The sequence below is a fragment of the Micrasema longulum genome, unplaced genomic scaffold (assembly GCF_059751315.1).
Source record: "Micrasema longulum isolate JH-2025_06_02 unplaced genomic scaffold, ASM5975131v1 h1tg000834l, whole genome shotgun sequence".
In the NCBI taxonomy this organism is placed as follows: Eukaryota; Metazoa; Arthropoda; class Insecta; order Trichoptera; family Brachycentridae; genus Micrasema; species Micrasema longulum.
Genome location: NW_028278026.1, coordinates 433,039 through 448,937, shown reverse-complemented (window position 1 = coordinate 448,937; position 15,899 = coordinate 433,039). Strand labels below are relative to the sequence as shown.

At 39.1% G+C, this 15,899-nt stretch overlaps 1 protein-coding gene across 2 annotated transcripts in view; it reads left to right on the top strand.

The window, feature by feature from the left end:
• The window catches only part of tna (Zinc finger MIZ domain-containing protein tonalli), an 80,349-nt gene extending 67,089 nt beyond the window's left edge, over positions 1-13,260 (top strand). Inside the window, exons 3-11 of one of the 2 annotated variants that reach the window (XM_088230965.1) lie at positions 2,408-2,552; positions 2,629-3,334; positions 4,554-4,686; positions 4,809-5,019; positions 5,905-6,251; positions 7,264-7,411; positions 9,393-9,734; positions 11,382-11,603; positions 12,120-13,260. In XM_088230965.1, coding sequence (XP_088087091.1) covers positions 2,408-2,552; positions 2,629-3,334; positions 4,554-4,686; positions 4,809-5,019; positions 5,905-6,251; positions 7,264-7,411; positions 9,393-9,734; positions 11,382-11,603; positions 12,120-12,284 — 2,419 coding nt within the window. In that variant the 3' untranslated portion in view covers positions 12,285-13,260. The remainder of the gene's footprint in view (positions 1-2,407; positions 2,553-2,628; positions 3,335-4,553; positions 4,687-4,808; positions 5,020-5,904; positions 6,252-7,263; positions 7,412-9,392; positions 9,735-11,381; positions 11,604-12,119) is intronic. The other variant, XM_088230964.1, reaches the window with a different exon arrangement.
• The last annotated feature ends 2,639 nt before the right edge of the window (positions 13,261-15,899 follow it).

The window sequence follows — 15,899 nt, the reverse complement described above, 5'->3', positions numbered from 1 at the left end:
AATTCATTCAGAGATCTTGAAAATGTTCGAATAGCGAGGGACCCATTTTTTGTGAATTTTCAGTGTACCTCGACACTTTTTGTTTAAATCTCAGCCATACCCCTCACTTTTGTTAGTTATGTACAATAAACGTACATTATTGTTCGCAAATTCTTTGAATAGCGTTCAGGTAGCGTAAACGCGCATCTGAAAAATCGCTCTCAAACTCGAACGCGTACAATTAGTCGGGTTTTTAATTCTTATCTGCATCGATCGGTGAACTTGTCTGTTTACAAAATGGAGCACAAATGTATTTTAATGTTGATACGAGTTTTATGTTATGCAGCGGTGGTTAAAAAACACGAATGCTCCGATGATAAAGTAAATTATTCTTTCCGCCGCTTGAATCGCTGGATTTCTATATCTATAAATTATTCCGATTTCATACCGATGGCACTGCCTTGCCTAGCTGCACCCGGAACATATTGACTCGGAATCGCTTCATTGTCCTTCCAACTGAGACGTTATTAGGTCTGTCCGCGGTGATCACTCGGCGGATTAGTTTACTTCATCTCGTTCATTTCGTCATTCAGAACCGTGTAGCTATACTAACGAGGATAAGCCGCTGTAGAACTTACGAGAATGAGGAACTTCAATTTAGCGGGAAATCTGATACAAAAAATGTTTCCTTACGCGCGATAAAAAATAGTGCATCTAACTGTACGGCGAAGTTTCTCGAAACTATTAACCACTTTAAAACGTCAAAAGAATAACCAATGAATCATAACGTTGTGATCGATTTCCGGTTTCCGGAGAGCCATGCTTTTGGACGTTTAGCGTGTTTTGACGGGTTCGGGGTTCTGGTTTAAATGTCAAGAAAACTCGCCGACCTGACTCGTGACGTCGCGGGCGGAATAATTTCAAAATAACAAAACTTTAGAAAACCATATCGTTGATAATACGATGGTTCATTTTTTTGTTTGGTTCGATAGTAGTAGATAGAAAAAACTGAACCTCATCGCCATGTTAGCAAACAACCGACCACAATACACGACATTGAAGAGACGCGGTACTCTGCTGGTGCTGGGACTGCTGGAAAGAGTAAATAAGATATGTTTATTATTACTCGTATTAATTCCGCGCATCTCTTGTGCTAGTAGAATTCTTCCCACATGCCGACATTGTCGCTGCCGCTGCCGCTGGCTATTAATACTCGTGGTAGAGTAGAGCCCGCGGAGCGTACTGTGTGACGACTGTTTGGTTAGGTGCTATGGTAATATGTTTTTTTCAAATCGATGCTGTGTGTTTTGTCGCGAATTAATTCAAGATCAACAAATACGTTCTGCTCTCTTTTGTTTGTGGCAGCCGAGTATTCCGAATCAGATTTTGTAACTCCGATAGGAAGGTACCCTGCGCGTCCTCGAAACACCGGCATAAAGCTGCCTTCATCCTAATTAGCCGAGACATCTTGACCGTTATAATATATCGTCCATATACTGATAAATCCCTCGATGCATTGTTGCCTATATTTAAATTAATAAATTGGAATGACTCCACAAAAGTCTTTTCCGGCCTTCCTTATTCATATTTTTGCACACGATATATAGATGCCTATGAAATCCTCGCTCAAATTAACATCATCGTACTCTGCATCTCAACGTAACTTGCGTACCGATGCAGTCTTTGCTGTAGGAAACTTTAGAACCGACTTCGGATTCTTCCCGCCTCTGCCGAGGATCCTCAGAACTGTCAATAAATTCTCACTGTCAACGTATTCCTTCAGCAAAGTCAAGCATTCAAGAAGCGAGCGGTGTTATCATTCTTGGGTTAAAGATGACACACTTGCCATATCTGCCCAGATCTTGCCATGACCATGCCTACTATACCACGCTTAAGGTTCTAAGACTCTGAAGATTGTTTAGGTTAAGTTTAAACAACATATAATGTATATATTAATTCCAATACATTACGGCTTTCAGAAGCCCGTTGATTGGCTTTTTAAAAATGTTTTAATATGCATGTTTTTTAATTAAAAAAATATTTTATCGATAGTAGAAAATTCGAAAAAAAAAATCTGGGAAATGGAACTAATAGTTTTCATCCAATTGCATTTTCAAGAGTACTTTTAGTGAGTTTTTATACTAAAACTAAACCTAGAAGGATTTAAAGGGTTTTATCAATTGATTAAGTTTAAAAAATGTCATTTTCTCAAATTTTGTCATTTAGAGGGTTTTCGCAGTATAACGACGATAATATGTTATATGCATACATAAAATAATCCAATAAACCTCCGCAGCGCGATTCTGAACGCTCTCGCGAGGGTAGAGAAAACGTTGCTAGCACGCAATCAATACCAGCCCAGATCTGTAACGATGCTAGTAATGTGATGGGACTCCGGACTGACCATATCTCGTTCTCTTGTTCGCAGGTATGGCGGTATGCCCGCGGCGGGCGGCATGAACTCGGGCGGGGAGACGCAGTACGGCGCCGGCCCCGCCCCCGCCCCCGCGGCCATGGTGGCCGCCGCCTCCCCCGCGGGCCTCTCCATGCAAGACGGCCAGTCGTTCAACCAGGTAAGCAGCTGAGCGTCCGCCGCTCTCGCCGCCGCCTCGTCCCGCCTCACCTAACCTGGCGTTCTCTCCTTTGCAGATGCAGAGTAACATGGGGATGGGCAACCCGCAGTACGGCAACATGAACGGCTACGGGCAGCAGCGGACGCACAACCCCGGCATGGGCGGCATGGCGGGCATGGGCGGCATGGGCGGCATGGGCTCCATGGGGCAGAACGGCATCAACCCCGGCATGAACCCCATGGCGCAGATGGCCAACATGGGCATGGGCGGCATGCACTCCGGCATGATGCAGGGCCAGATGGGGCAGATGGGCAAGATGGGGTCGTACCCGCGGCGCCTGGCGCCCTACCCGTCGCCGGCCATGCACATGAGCCAGAAGCGCCAGCAGGGCTACATGAGCCCGGGGGCCGCGCAGTACCCGGCGGGGTACGGGGGCGCGCGGCCCGCCTTCCCGGGCCAGTACCCGCCGCAACAGGCGCTGGGCCCCGCCATGCGCGCCACCGTGCGCCAGGGCACGCCGCCCTACTCGGCGCAGGGCCAGTACTTCGGGAACGGCATGGGCGGCTTCCACCAGACCAACGGGGGCGCCTACCCCGCGGGGCAGCCCTACGGGGGCGCGGCGCAGTACGGCGAGGCGCGCAGCGTGAGCTACCAGCACAGCCCCGTGCCGGGCAACCCCACGCCGCCGCTCACCCCCGCCGGCAGCATGCCCCCCTACATCAGCCCCAACGCGGACGTCAAGCCCAACTTCAACGAGCTCAAACCGCCGCTACCTATGCAGAGTGAGTACTCTCTTTATTCAGTAAATTTCTGGAATAACATTTTTAATCAATAAATTAATGTGCCGAAATGCGAATGAGCTGTAGAACCATAAACGGTGGGTGCGGAAATGTCAGAATCCGTAAAATGTATACGACTGAGATAAGCGTTATCAACAAAATCAAGAAAGGAGACACTTAAAGATCGGCATGTCGAAGGTCGGAATAATTGGCAGGCATGCATGAGATGAATGTAGAAGAAGCGAGATCTGTATGCAAAGTGAAAGGGCGCCGTATCCTCCCAGCCTTCCCTTACGGGAGAACGGCGTGATGTTTTGTTGGTGTTGTAAATAAAAGTGATAACTTTCTAGTAATAGCTTCTCTGAATTCGCAAATCACATTAACATACAAATCATTATGTTCGTTCGCATAAAACTAAAATTTGACATACATATAAAGGGCATATTAATGAACAGTTCAGAAAAACTAAAAATTAAAATTCAGTCAAAACAAAAAAACCCTTCTCGCCTTCCACCCAACCCTATTAGAATCTTATCACTATTTTGTATAATTATTTAGGTGTAGTTTATATTTGTAGGAATTATGTAAGCAGAAAAGCACGGATGCTCCTAAAAACGGATAATTCTAAATACCCCAACCTTGTTTTGTGCTAACTAATATTAAACTCGTGGGCATATAAAAAGTGTTTTATTTATAATAATATTACCTTTTACGATATAATCATTCTCAAATTCAATATTTACTTCACTGAAATTTAGTCATCTTGCGGCGCTCTTGTTTCTTGGATTATAATATTATTGTTTCAGTCGAGCAGTTAAGAGCGAATAGATACAATTTTATCTTGTCGATAGAGTTTTCTCACATTTGCCAAAGCAAAAATACGTACAAAAAGGTCACCGATTCATTTTTATCATTCGTGTTCGTTTGTATTTGTCATTAACAATGGACAAATAAAATTCTCCGCTCGACTTGGAAGTAAAATGTCTGTAGGACACAGCAGAAGTGTCGTACATAAGCTTGTCTCGTTTCTCACTTCTTTACCACAGTTCCCATACATGTTATTGTCTGATACTCTGACAATGATTCTTGGGAAAGCCATTGCCAAGATCATAACAGTTTCTTGTTCATTGTTTACAGTTTGTTTTATTGTTCTTGCCGTAGTTTTGTTATATGTAACTGAGCTTGATTCAAATGTTAATTATTTTGTTGTTTTTAATTTCAGATGATGAACTGCGTTTAACATTCCCTGTTAGAGACGGCATCATTCTCCCTCCCTTTAGATTAGAACATAATCTCGCTGTTAGTAATCACGTGTTTCAGTTGAAACCCACGGTTCATCAAACTTTAATGTGGAGGTTAGTATAACTTCGGTGTGTGTTGTAACAAAGTATCGCTCTTCCTAACTTTTGGTATACAATATTCCAGTCAACTTTTTTGTACTATTTTTCTTGTTACTGAAGTTTGATTCCGCTCGCAGGTCAGACCTGGAGTTGCAACTAAAATGCTTCCACCACGAAGACCGGCAAATGAATACCAACTGGCCGGCGAGTGTGCAGGTCTCCGTAAACGCAACCCCTCTCATGATTGATCGAGGAGAGAATAAGACGTCGCACAAACCTCTTTACCTGAAGGATGTTTGCCAACCTGGGAGAAACACTATTCAGATCACCGTGTCCGCCTGCTGTTGCGTAAGTATTCCATATTAATACAGTAAGACTCCAATTATCCGAATAAATGAGTGCCCAAAATTATCCGGATAGTTGCATTTACTACTAAATTAAGGCAATGTTTTGAAAGAAAATACAAAATTTTCAGATCAATTTTTTAATTCTTTTGAAATAATACAGCGAATTGAAATCACATAAAAAAACTTACTTAAACATTTCCAGCAAAGTTAATTGCTTCGACGAAAAAACTCGTTTACAAGCAGCGAGGTCCTCATTTTAAGGTTTTACTTCATGATAATGATCCGGACATTTGGACGACTGGAGTTCGGATAAATGAAGTTCTACTTTAATTGAGACTGTTTAAATACGAGGGTATGCGGCGGTAGAGACAATTATGAACAAGTATTTGAGTACAGTTTTTTTGTCACTCTCGCAAATGCCTCCCCGAATACTGTGCGACAAAGACAATTGCACATCAAACGGATTGTGCATAACTAAAATCGACAAAATCGAGGTCTCGTATTCCTGTTTTCCACACCCCGAAACTGAACTGATTTTGTTTTTTTTTTAGAAAGAGTATCAGAAAAAAAATTATGTCTCAGCACGTTTAAGACATGACACGCCGCCAATGGTGGATATCTATAAAGTGTATAAAATTCTTCACTTAAGTTCCATAATCCAGGGAGAAAATATGGGAATACGTTTGCATGAAGAAAAGTCAGACTGCGAATCCTCTTTAATACAATTATATGAGGAAACATTCCAGTTTCCATTTCTAACTGTTTAAATATTTTCAAGTTTTTAATTCCGTGACATTCAGTATTGTTTCGCTTTGTAGCTCGAGCCATCTGTCTAAACATAATGTACCCCTGCGGTATTTTCATATTTCGTTATCTCTTCTTTCAGTCTCATCTCTTTGTCCTACAACTTGTCCATCGACCGAGTGTCCGGAGTGTTCTGCAAGGATTACTTCGCAAGAGACTCTTGACTGCCGACCACTGCATCGCCAAGATCAAGAGGAACTTCAGCCAGACTAATACTAGTAATGGCTCCAACGGACCAGGGATGCAGGACAGAGATCGGGACGCGGTGGAACAGACTGCGTTGAAGGTGTCCCTCAAGTGCCCTATTACCTTTAAGAGGATAACTCTTCCCGCGCGAGGGCACGACTGTAAACACATACAGTGCTTCGACCTCGAATCCTACCTGCAACTCAACTGTGAGAGAGGTTCATGGAGATGTCCTGTATGCAAGTGAGTATTACGTATTGATAATATTGATTGATATTTCTTCATTAACCTCCCCAATTGATAATTTTGATAAAAATATCAATTAAATTCCTTGGCCAAGATTAACTTTGTTTATTTTGACTGACCTTTCACCTAAGCAGGCATCTTCAGGACTGGTCCTAGTACCAGGCGAGTTCATAACCGTATATAAGGACCTTCAGTCTACTTAATCTTCACATTAGTTTGAAAATGCCCTTACAAGGCGAAACAATTGTCCAATTCTTTGTTTTTGTTTTAAAAAAATTAGTAGACTCAAATCAGTGTTTAGTGTAAATATTTCAATTTATTTATATTTTTATCAAAATCATTATTATACATTATTCGCAATGCAATCTTTTCACAATTCGACCAAGATCCCTTTCCCCTCGTCAGCTTGAAATTATATCAAATAACATGATCGTGCCATAAGTATTATTTTCAAAAGCGGTAAAACAAAATTATTTAAAACAAAAAATCAAAAATGTTACCTGGTGTGGATATTCGCTAATAAGCGGAATGGGGAATGTTGTAGTACTTAAAGTGGCCACTTAACCCAGCCAATGACAGGTCATAAGCCCTGTAAACGCTCGAATATCCATAATCCTGAATTTGAAAAAATTCTACCTCATCTCTGTAGGGATATAAATAAAAATTATTTTAATTCAATTCAAACATTGGGAAATTTATTCTGCAGCCTTATGATTTTCCAATAATGGGAAACAAGTTGTAATAGAGTGAGGTTCGAACCTCAGACCTCTGATCCGAGAGTCCGCAAACCTAGCTAGAGGATCACAACCCGGAATGATCCCTCTTCTTCAATTATCTACTTTTTTTAATTGCTACTAGCCTTCGCAACTTGTTTTCCATAGATTTTAATTGATTGACTTTTTCATACCATCTTTTTTCATACCAACTGTTTAAAATGACAACCATTCTTTTGATGTTATATGTACATACCTCTTGCTGTTATTTGTAAATTTTCTGTGTGTTTTTTCAGTAAACCCGCGCAATTAGAAGGCTTAGAAGTTGACCAATACATGTGGGGAATCCTCAATACTCTGAATAACTCGGATGTTGAGGAGGTGACGATAGACAGTGGAGCCAACTGGAAAGCAGCTAAAAACCCCGCTACTTCTGGTGTTAAGGTAAAAACTATTATCACACTCAACTCAATTAAATTATTTACTAAATGTGTGATAATCCAAAGAATTTATTTAAAATAAAACTAGACTTTAAATACAAATGTTTTTAAATAAGATCGGGGCTGTTATTCCATATTTGACGCATATTAAACGCATTTATAGCGAGGTATAGGGTGTATTTAGAAAGTAAAAACACGCCATACCGCACTATAAATGCGATCGGAATATCAGCCCAGGTGGGGTAAAAATGTCATACTTTTTTTGTGAATACACCTTGAACACCTCTGTCCAGAATTATTTAATTTTTTTTGATTTTCCACTTAATGAAAGTATATTTATTACTATTTTAAATAAAGCTATTTTTGTATACCAAAAACATGGTGTAATTAATAATAATTTTAATATCTGTATTACTGTACGTCTTGCCCCGTTACCCGGGATAAGAGTATCACAGCAGATTATCTCCTACAGTAGGGCCAATTTAATAGGTCACATTTGACACTTCATCAAAACTCAACAACATAACCTTGTAAGAGCGGTAATAAAATATTATTTATGTTTTCGAATTTAGAACTGCACAATTGCTTAACTTTTTTCAATTACGATTACATATTTATTATAATAATGACAAAAGAAGGTAATTTTACAATTTACTTTCACTAATAAACCATTCTAAACAAAATAAACATTTTCTGTTCTAAACGTCGTTACAATGTTGCATCAGTGAACCCTTTTTCTTTTTAAACACTCCGGATGTTACCCAGAAAAATCAAACGTTTATAATTTTGTTAAATTATGTACTTATCTTATTTTGTTCCTTGAATTTAGGATAGAAAATAATAATGGGACAGGGATTCGACTTATGATTTTTAAAATAAAATTACAGTACCTATAAGTACTTTTTCATAGTAACTGAATTCAATTCACATATATTATGTTTGAAGTCCGAATCGATTCATTCACTTAAATCGATGTTTTTAAGCAGGTCACCTCACTATGAAGCTAAAACCGACAAATGTGAAATGTGACCTATTAAATTGGCCCTACTACAATACTTTTGACGACCTGAACTACAATTTAAAAAAATAAAATTGAGCACAGTGCGCTTCATTATCAAGTACTGCCATGTAACACTATATTTTTTTAAAGCATTTTTATTATTTTTAATGGAGACAGAATTTCGGAGCAAATATGTCCACCTCGTAGTGTAGTGGTTGGCATTTTGTCTATTGCGCTTGCGGTCCTAGTTGACATAGTGGATGTGAAATATTGGTTTCCAATGTAGTTCTACACCGCATTCATGTTACGAAAATCATTAAAATGCTCTGCAATGTCAGTACTAATGCGGTGACCTATACATATTATCCCCCCCTTTCCGGTGATGTGTAGCTAGTACTATATATTAATATGAATATTTCTGTTAATATTATTTTTTTAAATTAATTAATGAATACTTACTGGGCACGGAAAAAGTATTTTATCAAAAATTGGAGATAAATCACCGATACATTTGAAAGTTTACCAATGTGTCGGATGTCACTGCTTATATGTAAAGGAATAGGTACCGAATATGAGAATACACTCAACTCTTTCCCTCTCACTCTAGATAGTATAGAATAGATAGATTCGAGAGCGAGAAAGCCAATTTAACGCTTCACACGCAAAAATAGCAGTTGCCAGTACTTCAGTTCAGTACATCAATAGCCCAGTAGCCATCTCTGGCAGTTGCTCCCCGAGTTTCATTAGAGTTCTCCGAGTTTATTTATTTTTTAATATTTATAGTAATTAGATCAAAAATATTATTACTTTTGACTTTAACTGTAAATAATTGAAGCAATTGCCTATGAATATTCCATTTTTCTGATTAAAAACCTCTCATTTTTGCATTTGTATATGACATATCGCCGTAACGCGAGGCTGTTTTTAGCACAGTAAGAGAGGGGTTGATGATTAAATACTAAAACGCAATTATTTTCATTTACAGCAAGAGGATGATAACGACATGTGCATTAGCAAACGCGGCAAGGCGATATCACCCGGCTCGATGACCCTCCCGACCATGAGCAACTGGGAGATGAACCAGGCCCTGTCGCCGTACCTGCCTCCGGACATGAACACCATCGCCAGCGGCTCCATGATGAGCTCTTCCTACAACCAGCAGCAGGGGGGGCACGGCCGCAACGGCCAGAACTACGAGTTCGGAGTCAACTCCTCGGGACCGGGTAGTAACGAGTATTCCGGAGGCGGGGGACCACTGTCGCATCTCAGCGATAGTGTCAACTCTCTCGATCCCCTCAACGCCATGGAGAAGAGTTTAAATGAACAGGTAAACATCATCATCTCGGAAACAAAAGAATCAAAAGAATAAAAATACAATCCCGACTTGTAATCAATGGACTAAAAATGCACAATGACTTAGAAATTGACAAAATAAGATTAAATGCAATTAAAATGTGGTCTCTCATGGAATGTATGGGCTTGATGCCCGGCTTGTACAGAATAGTGTTAATAATTATAAGAAAAAAAAAATGTTATTTAGTTTTGACCACTTTTATTTATAAATTTTTACCAGTGACAAAAATATGTCACTGATGAAAATAAATAACATATTTTTCTTATAATTAAAATGCAATTTCATCAATAAACATCAGTAGGGAAACTCAATCTACTGAAGAGTTTTAAATTGAATTCTTAGTTTTGCTGAAGCATATTTTTATTGAAAAGTTTGTCTAAGTATTTTGTTTAGTTTTGTCTGGTAGTTAAATTTCAGTCCCTGATTTATTAGTCTCGATTGTCCTTGTCTCGTTTTGTTCTCGTTTGTCTCGTTTTGGAATGTTGTATGTGATATTGTTCTGATATTCTTGTATTATGTCCTCGTTTATTACATTTTTTTAGTTCTTTGTCTACAATGATATCAGTGGCTAACTATGAATAAATTTGAATGATTCTAGTTGAAAAAGTTCATTAACATTTTATTCTTCTCTTCAAGACCGTTGAAATAAATCCGACCTTCTCAACCTCAAAACCTCACCCCGAAACCTCAGACAAAACTTACTCTTTCATACCGATAACCATTGAAGTAACTATGGTTTTCATTCCCCTATGCGTAGAATTCTTGGGTCTGCCAACAAACATACCTGTCTTGATTTCATTGATAACAAGTTGTCTTCTTTCAAGCGATCACTGAATAAAATTCAATTATAAACACCTCTCTTCCACTCCCACAAAGTCTACTATATACCATTGAGTCTTTCTACTTTTTTAATAATAATTTTCTATGTATAAATATGTCCTTAAAAATGCCCATTGAGCATATATATATATATATAAATAAATAATTTTTTGTTCTATTTTTAGAGTTCGTTAGTTGGTGTTAGATAAGGGGGAGGCTTCATAGGCTTCATACATGAGAATTAATTAGAAGTTTAGTTTTAGAATTAATAGTTAACCGAGTTTCAGGAAAAAATTATAGCTTAAAAAAATATATTGGATTTCCGTTTTGCTCGCTGGATACGTTCCACAAAATTCTTTGTTACTAAAATACAGAATAATAATTGTTTACAATGTATAAAAATTCTTTTAATTTTACTATTGCTTATTGTATCTTAATTTTTAACAACAGATTATTCCCTCACACTATTAGAAAATAGACGCACATTTGGTTTAAGAGGATTTTATCACTTGAGATATTTATAGCCATCTGCATACCTTCTAAGTAATCAGCACTTGCAAGGAGTGTAGAAAGCCCAAAACTGAGTACATTGTATTTCTGTTGTTAAACAGTATTGACAATTACACTGTTAAATTAATGTTTGAAATAAAAAGGTTGTTTGCACCATGTTATTTTGAAAAACACGAGTTTGGTGTACACAAAAAAAAAGAGAAAGATCTATTGTTCAGAGGAATGCAAAAACATTCTCATCTTAACATTAACATAATGTTTGCTAGTATTAAATTGGTTGAATTTTCGCAGATGCCTCACACTCCTCACACGCCGCACACCCCGCACACGCCAGGCGGGGGCGGCGGAGGGCACACCCCCGGCTCTGCGCACACCCCCGGGGGGCCGCCCAGCGTGCCCCCGGCCCAGGGGCCCCCTGACCCCACGCCCCTCACCGACGTGGACATCCCCTCAGACCTCAACTTTGACCCGGCAGCTGTCATCGACGGCGAGGGAACCAACGAAGGATTGAATGTGAGTGAATGTCATTTACATCAACATGTATTTGTCCAGCAGGAATGCCCCAGTATTGTTGGTTATGAGCGGATGGTATATTATTACTCTGAGTTTTAACCAATAGTAAAGCTTCAGTTTTGCAGGATTGTTATCGAAGCAGTTTTAATTTCAAAATGTTTCAAGGCTTTCAATTTCTTTTGTACCTTCCGGTTACTCATTGTTCAGTTTTAAACCCCTATACAATGTGTTTTGATACTGTCTTTTCTCCTCATTGGTAATCTTATCTTTTTTTATAAATAGTTTTGTAGGTGTGGCATTTTTTGTTAAAATTTATTCCATTTTATGGTTCCATAAATATGTAGGAAAATTAAGTCCTTTTTTCACGACTAGAAAGTTTTTTACTGTAATTTACGGCTTTTGTTGTATATTTGAAGTTGGTTTTGTAATTACAGGGCTGCAGTAGTCCACATTTTTATCTCCCAGTTGTTTTTTCTTAACGGCGGTGTAAGTAACAATTATTTTCTGTCTCTCCAGCTGTTGCCGGACAATGTGGTGGACCCAATGGAGTTGCTGTCTTACCTGGACCCTCCCGGGGGTTTGGGCGATTTACTGGCCACACCTCCCTCGTCCTCCAGCTCCGCCCACTCTCACCCGCTGCGCGCTCCCTCCTCCGACGACATCCTCGCCCTGTTCGAGTGACTAAGTCCCAAGCCTGGTCTTCGGGACCAGCGGAAGACGAAGGCCATATCCGACGCCGAGTGCGACGACATCCTCGCCCTCTTCATGTAGCCGATGAGCGGGTCCCTCGTCGACACCCGGCGCGACCGGCCGAGATGGGATTGCCATGTGGTCTTTAAAAAATTGTGATTTATATATTCGAAATAAGTTTTACCGTCTAATGATTTATAAGTGGTGTTTTAAAGTGTTATTATTTTTTGATCGGACTTATCCGATCCGGAAGAGACAGTGAAACATATACTGCGATTATCGATGGATTGTAGTCGCAAGTCCGCAAACAGTTGGTATAAGTTCATCACGACAAACTGTATCCACTTGACACGCTTATGAACTGTACGGATACTAGTTTGGGACGTGTGGTGAACTAGAATGGCTGAACCCGAACTCTGCATTCGGCTCCGAGACTCCGCGGGGAATGCCGCCCTTCCCCGCGACCCCGGAGAATCAGAGGGCGATGTGAACTGTGGCCATAGACATAATGTTACGCGCGTACAAAGTTCCTCAGAAGTGTGTGTTCCCGGTGTCACGCACGCCCGTGCGACCTTCATTCTAAACAAACTAGGATAAAGTAAACCGACGATGATCGGCTCGTAATGTAATTCGGCTCTCCGACTCACCCTGTACATACGGAGTGGCATTCTAAGCATTGTTAGCGTGTCGATACTAGTATTAAGCGGGAAAGGATTTAATAGTTCCTAAACTGAATCAGGGAGAACTATGGTAGCCCGTCGTGGCGGTGTTGATGAATATTCTCGTGGGTTTGATGAACATGCATTTGATACATATAAGACATAGTCTAATAATCTGTATATCTCCGCTCAGCCCGTGCGGAGCCGATGGAGAAGAGTTCTTAGAAACGAATATTATTATATTTCTTATTTAAATATCATCAAAGTGCGAAGATTCGGTTTAAATTATTTTGCGACGTTGTCAAAAATATTATTAAAATTGTATTATTTGTATATAGTTATTCATAGCTAAGAATACTATTATAATTAGAGAAAACATGGCGGATACTTATTAAATGGCCAGTTTAGATTAGTATTATTAATGAATAAATCAATTTATATAGAAATTACATATTATGGAAGAAATATATATATTAAACAAATAAAAATATAAATCCATAGATTTAGCAGTCGGAACCAAAATGTTATCGAATATGAAGTACTTACGGTAGCTTTACGATACCGACCCTACGGCATGAAGGGATGTGCTATAATCCTTCGTCGCCACTAATTCTCCCTTATCGATTTATTTTCCACCAATTTGTGTATACTTTGACACCGAGATCGTGAGGTCAAATGCGTAAAGGGTTTCCCGCGAACACAGCTACAAAAACAGAGCGGTGTACCTCTGAAGTGAGTGAAGTGGGTGGGTTCCAGCACATCTCGTACCGGCCGTAGTTGGTGGCGTGTGCCTCGCACAATCATTACATTCTGACACTCGCAGCCATTTCCAACCTGTTTTTGGGCATTAAATAAGATGTATTCACTGAGAAGGTTCGTGTCTACATGGCGGTCTGCCGTACAGTGGGATGAGACCGACTAGGATAATGCCGGCAGTCTCGCGTCGGTTGCCACCAACTAGACACAACACCGACATTCTTGTGTTAGTATATTCTCACCAACTCTCATTGAACCGAAGTCCACTGGAGTCGCTTTGTCATTTTTCATAAATTCACAACTGTCGTGTTTTTCCATTCGCTTATTTTGAAATACAAACATCACGTGTCTCTAGAAACTGGTGTGTTTGCAGCAAACATTTGGACATGGGAGTGTTTCATTGCTACGAACATTTGATAAATCTCTTCTTATCTAGAGTATATGTAATTTGTTTAATCATTGACTATTATAATGTATCTCGGCAATCACTTTTGATTCTATATTTTAACTGTCGCAGTTATAGTGTAGTCGTACAACTGATGTGACGAGAGACGACATGGTCATTTAACCGCTTCCTTCTATCTACTTTAGGAACCTAGACAATGGATCAACTTGTACATTTCGGATATACATTATTATTATACAGTTTTATAAATACATTGACAAATTTTATACCGTTCAGTACATTAGTTAAATAATTCTTCGTTGATTTATTTCCTTAGTTAAGTGACCATGATTTTTACCAAGGGACCTTTCTTCATTTTTAGCGGTAAATTAAATGCTAGTAATATTTAAACTGGATCGGTCCGAGTGGCCGATGTACACATTCTAAACAAATGGAATTAATGAAATTGTCAAATTAAAGTTAAAAGGCCAACTGACTTGGACCCGTCCAGGATTATATATTAAGTGGTTATTTCAATCCTGAGGTAGACGTTGATAGACATTTTTAACGAAATTATTTAATTGATCAACTTGGAGCCTCCGTGGAAAAGGTTTGAACAGATTGTCCGATCTCGGAGTTCCGTAATATTTGTGCACTATGTTCCGAGGCAATAGTATGTCAGGCAGTAGTTTGGATCAAGTACTAGAATCTGTAACTTACCTATTATGATTAAAGTAACATTATTATTGTATTACAAAAGAAGCATTACGTTTTTATGTTAATGACAAATAAAACACAGTACATAACAAAATATAAAAACTGAACTTTTATTCCAAATCCCCACCACTATCCTCTCCCATGAACTTACAGTATTATAAACGGAAATATATAGGTGAAACTAATAAACAGTTGCACTAGCAGAGTAAAGTCAAGATAGGTTGCAAGAAAAAATAATTTTAAAACAAGGCATTTCGACAAAAACCAATCATTTGAGGACACAACTATTTTGAATGGGTTTCTGATTGGTTATGTTAAAAAAAACGATTTTCTTAACAGAAAACTAAGAATACATGTTAAAAACGGCCATTTGAAGTGCACCTCATTTCAAAAATGGACATTTAATCACTATATTCGCATCAAAAGCGGACATTCCATTCATTACAACCCCTAAAGTGTCAGCTGTTGTTTTGTCATCTTTTGACAGTTCAAAATCAACCACCATGTGAGAGGATCTTTGTCATTTTTTTGTTTTTGTCATTTAGAGAAAGTGTTACTTTTAAAAGTAAAATGTATTTCTATACCTTTACTTTTATGAATGTCTTCCATGGGTTTCAAAAACGGACTACTTACTGCATGTGGATTTTTGTTCATCCGGAACAGAAAATCATATTTACTGAAAAATAATGAAAATGCCTAATGTCCCACTTTGAAACTAAGGTCCTCGTTTAACTTTTTCTAACGCGGTTTTCATGGTGTAATGGAAAAGATGCTTGACTCACTCACAGAAGGTTCCGGTTTGATTCCCGGTGATAACATAAAACAAAGTTATTTTTCTCAAACCTGGCCATTCTGTACTGTTACTCGCCACTGTAACTGGGCCGTGTTGTGGTGCAAAAAAAATATCATTAACTTCAATTTAACTTTTTTTGGCGCAACTGGCTCCAAGGATAAATGGTATAACCTGGCATTTCAATTATGCCAAATACCAAGCCATTTTTTTGTTTATTTATTCATATAAGGATTCATATTACAAAAAAAATGTATACCTAACTCTACGAGACCAAGAGCCCTGTGTTGGGTTGGGAT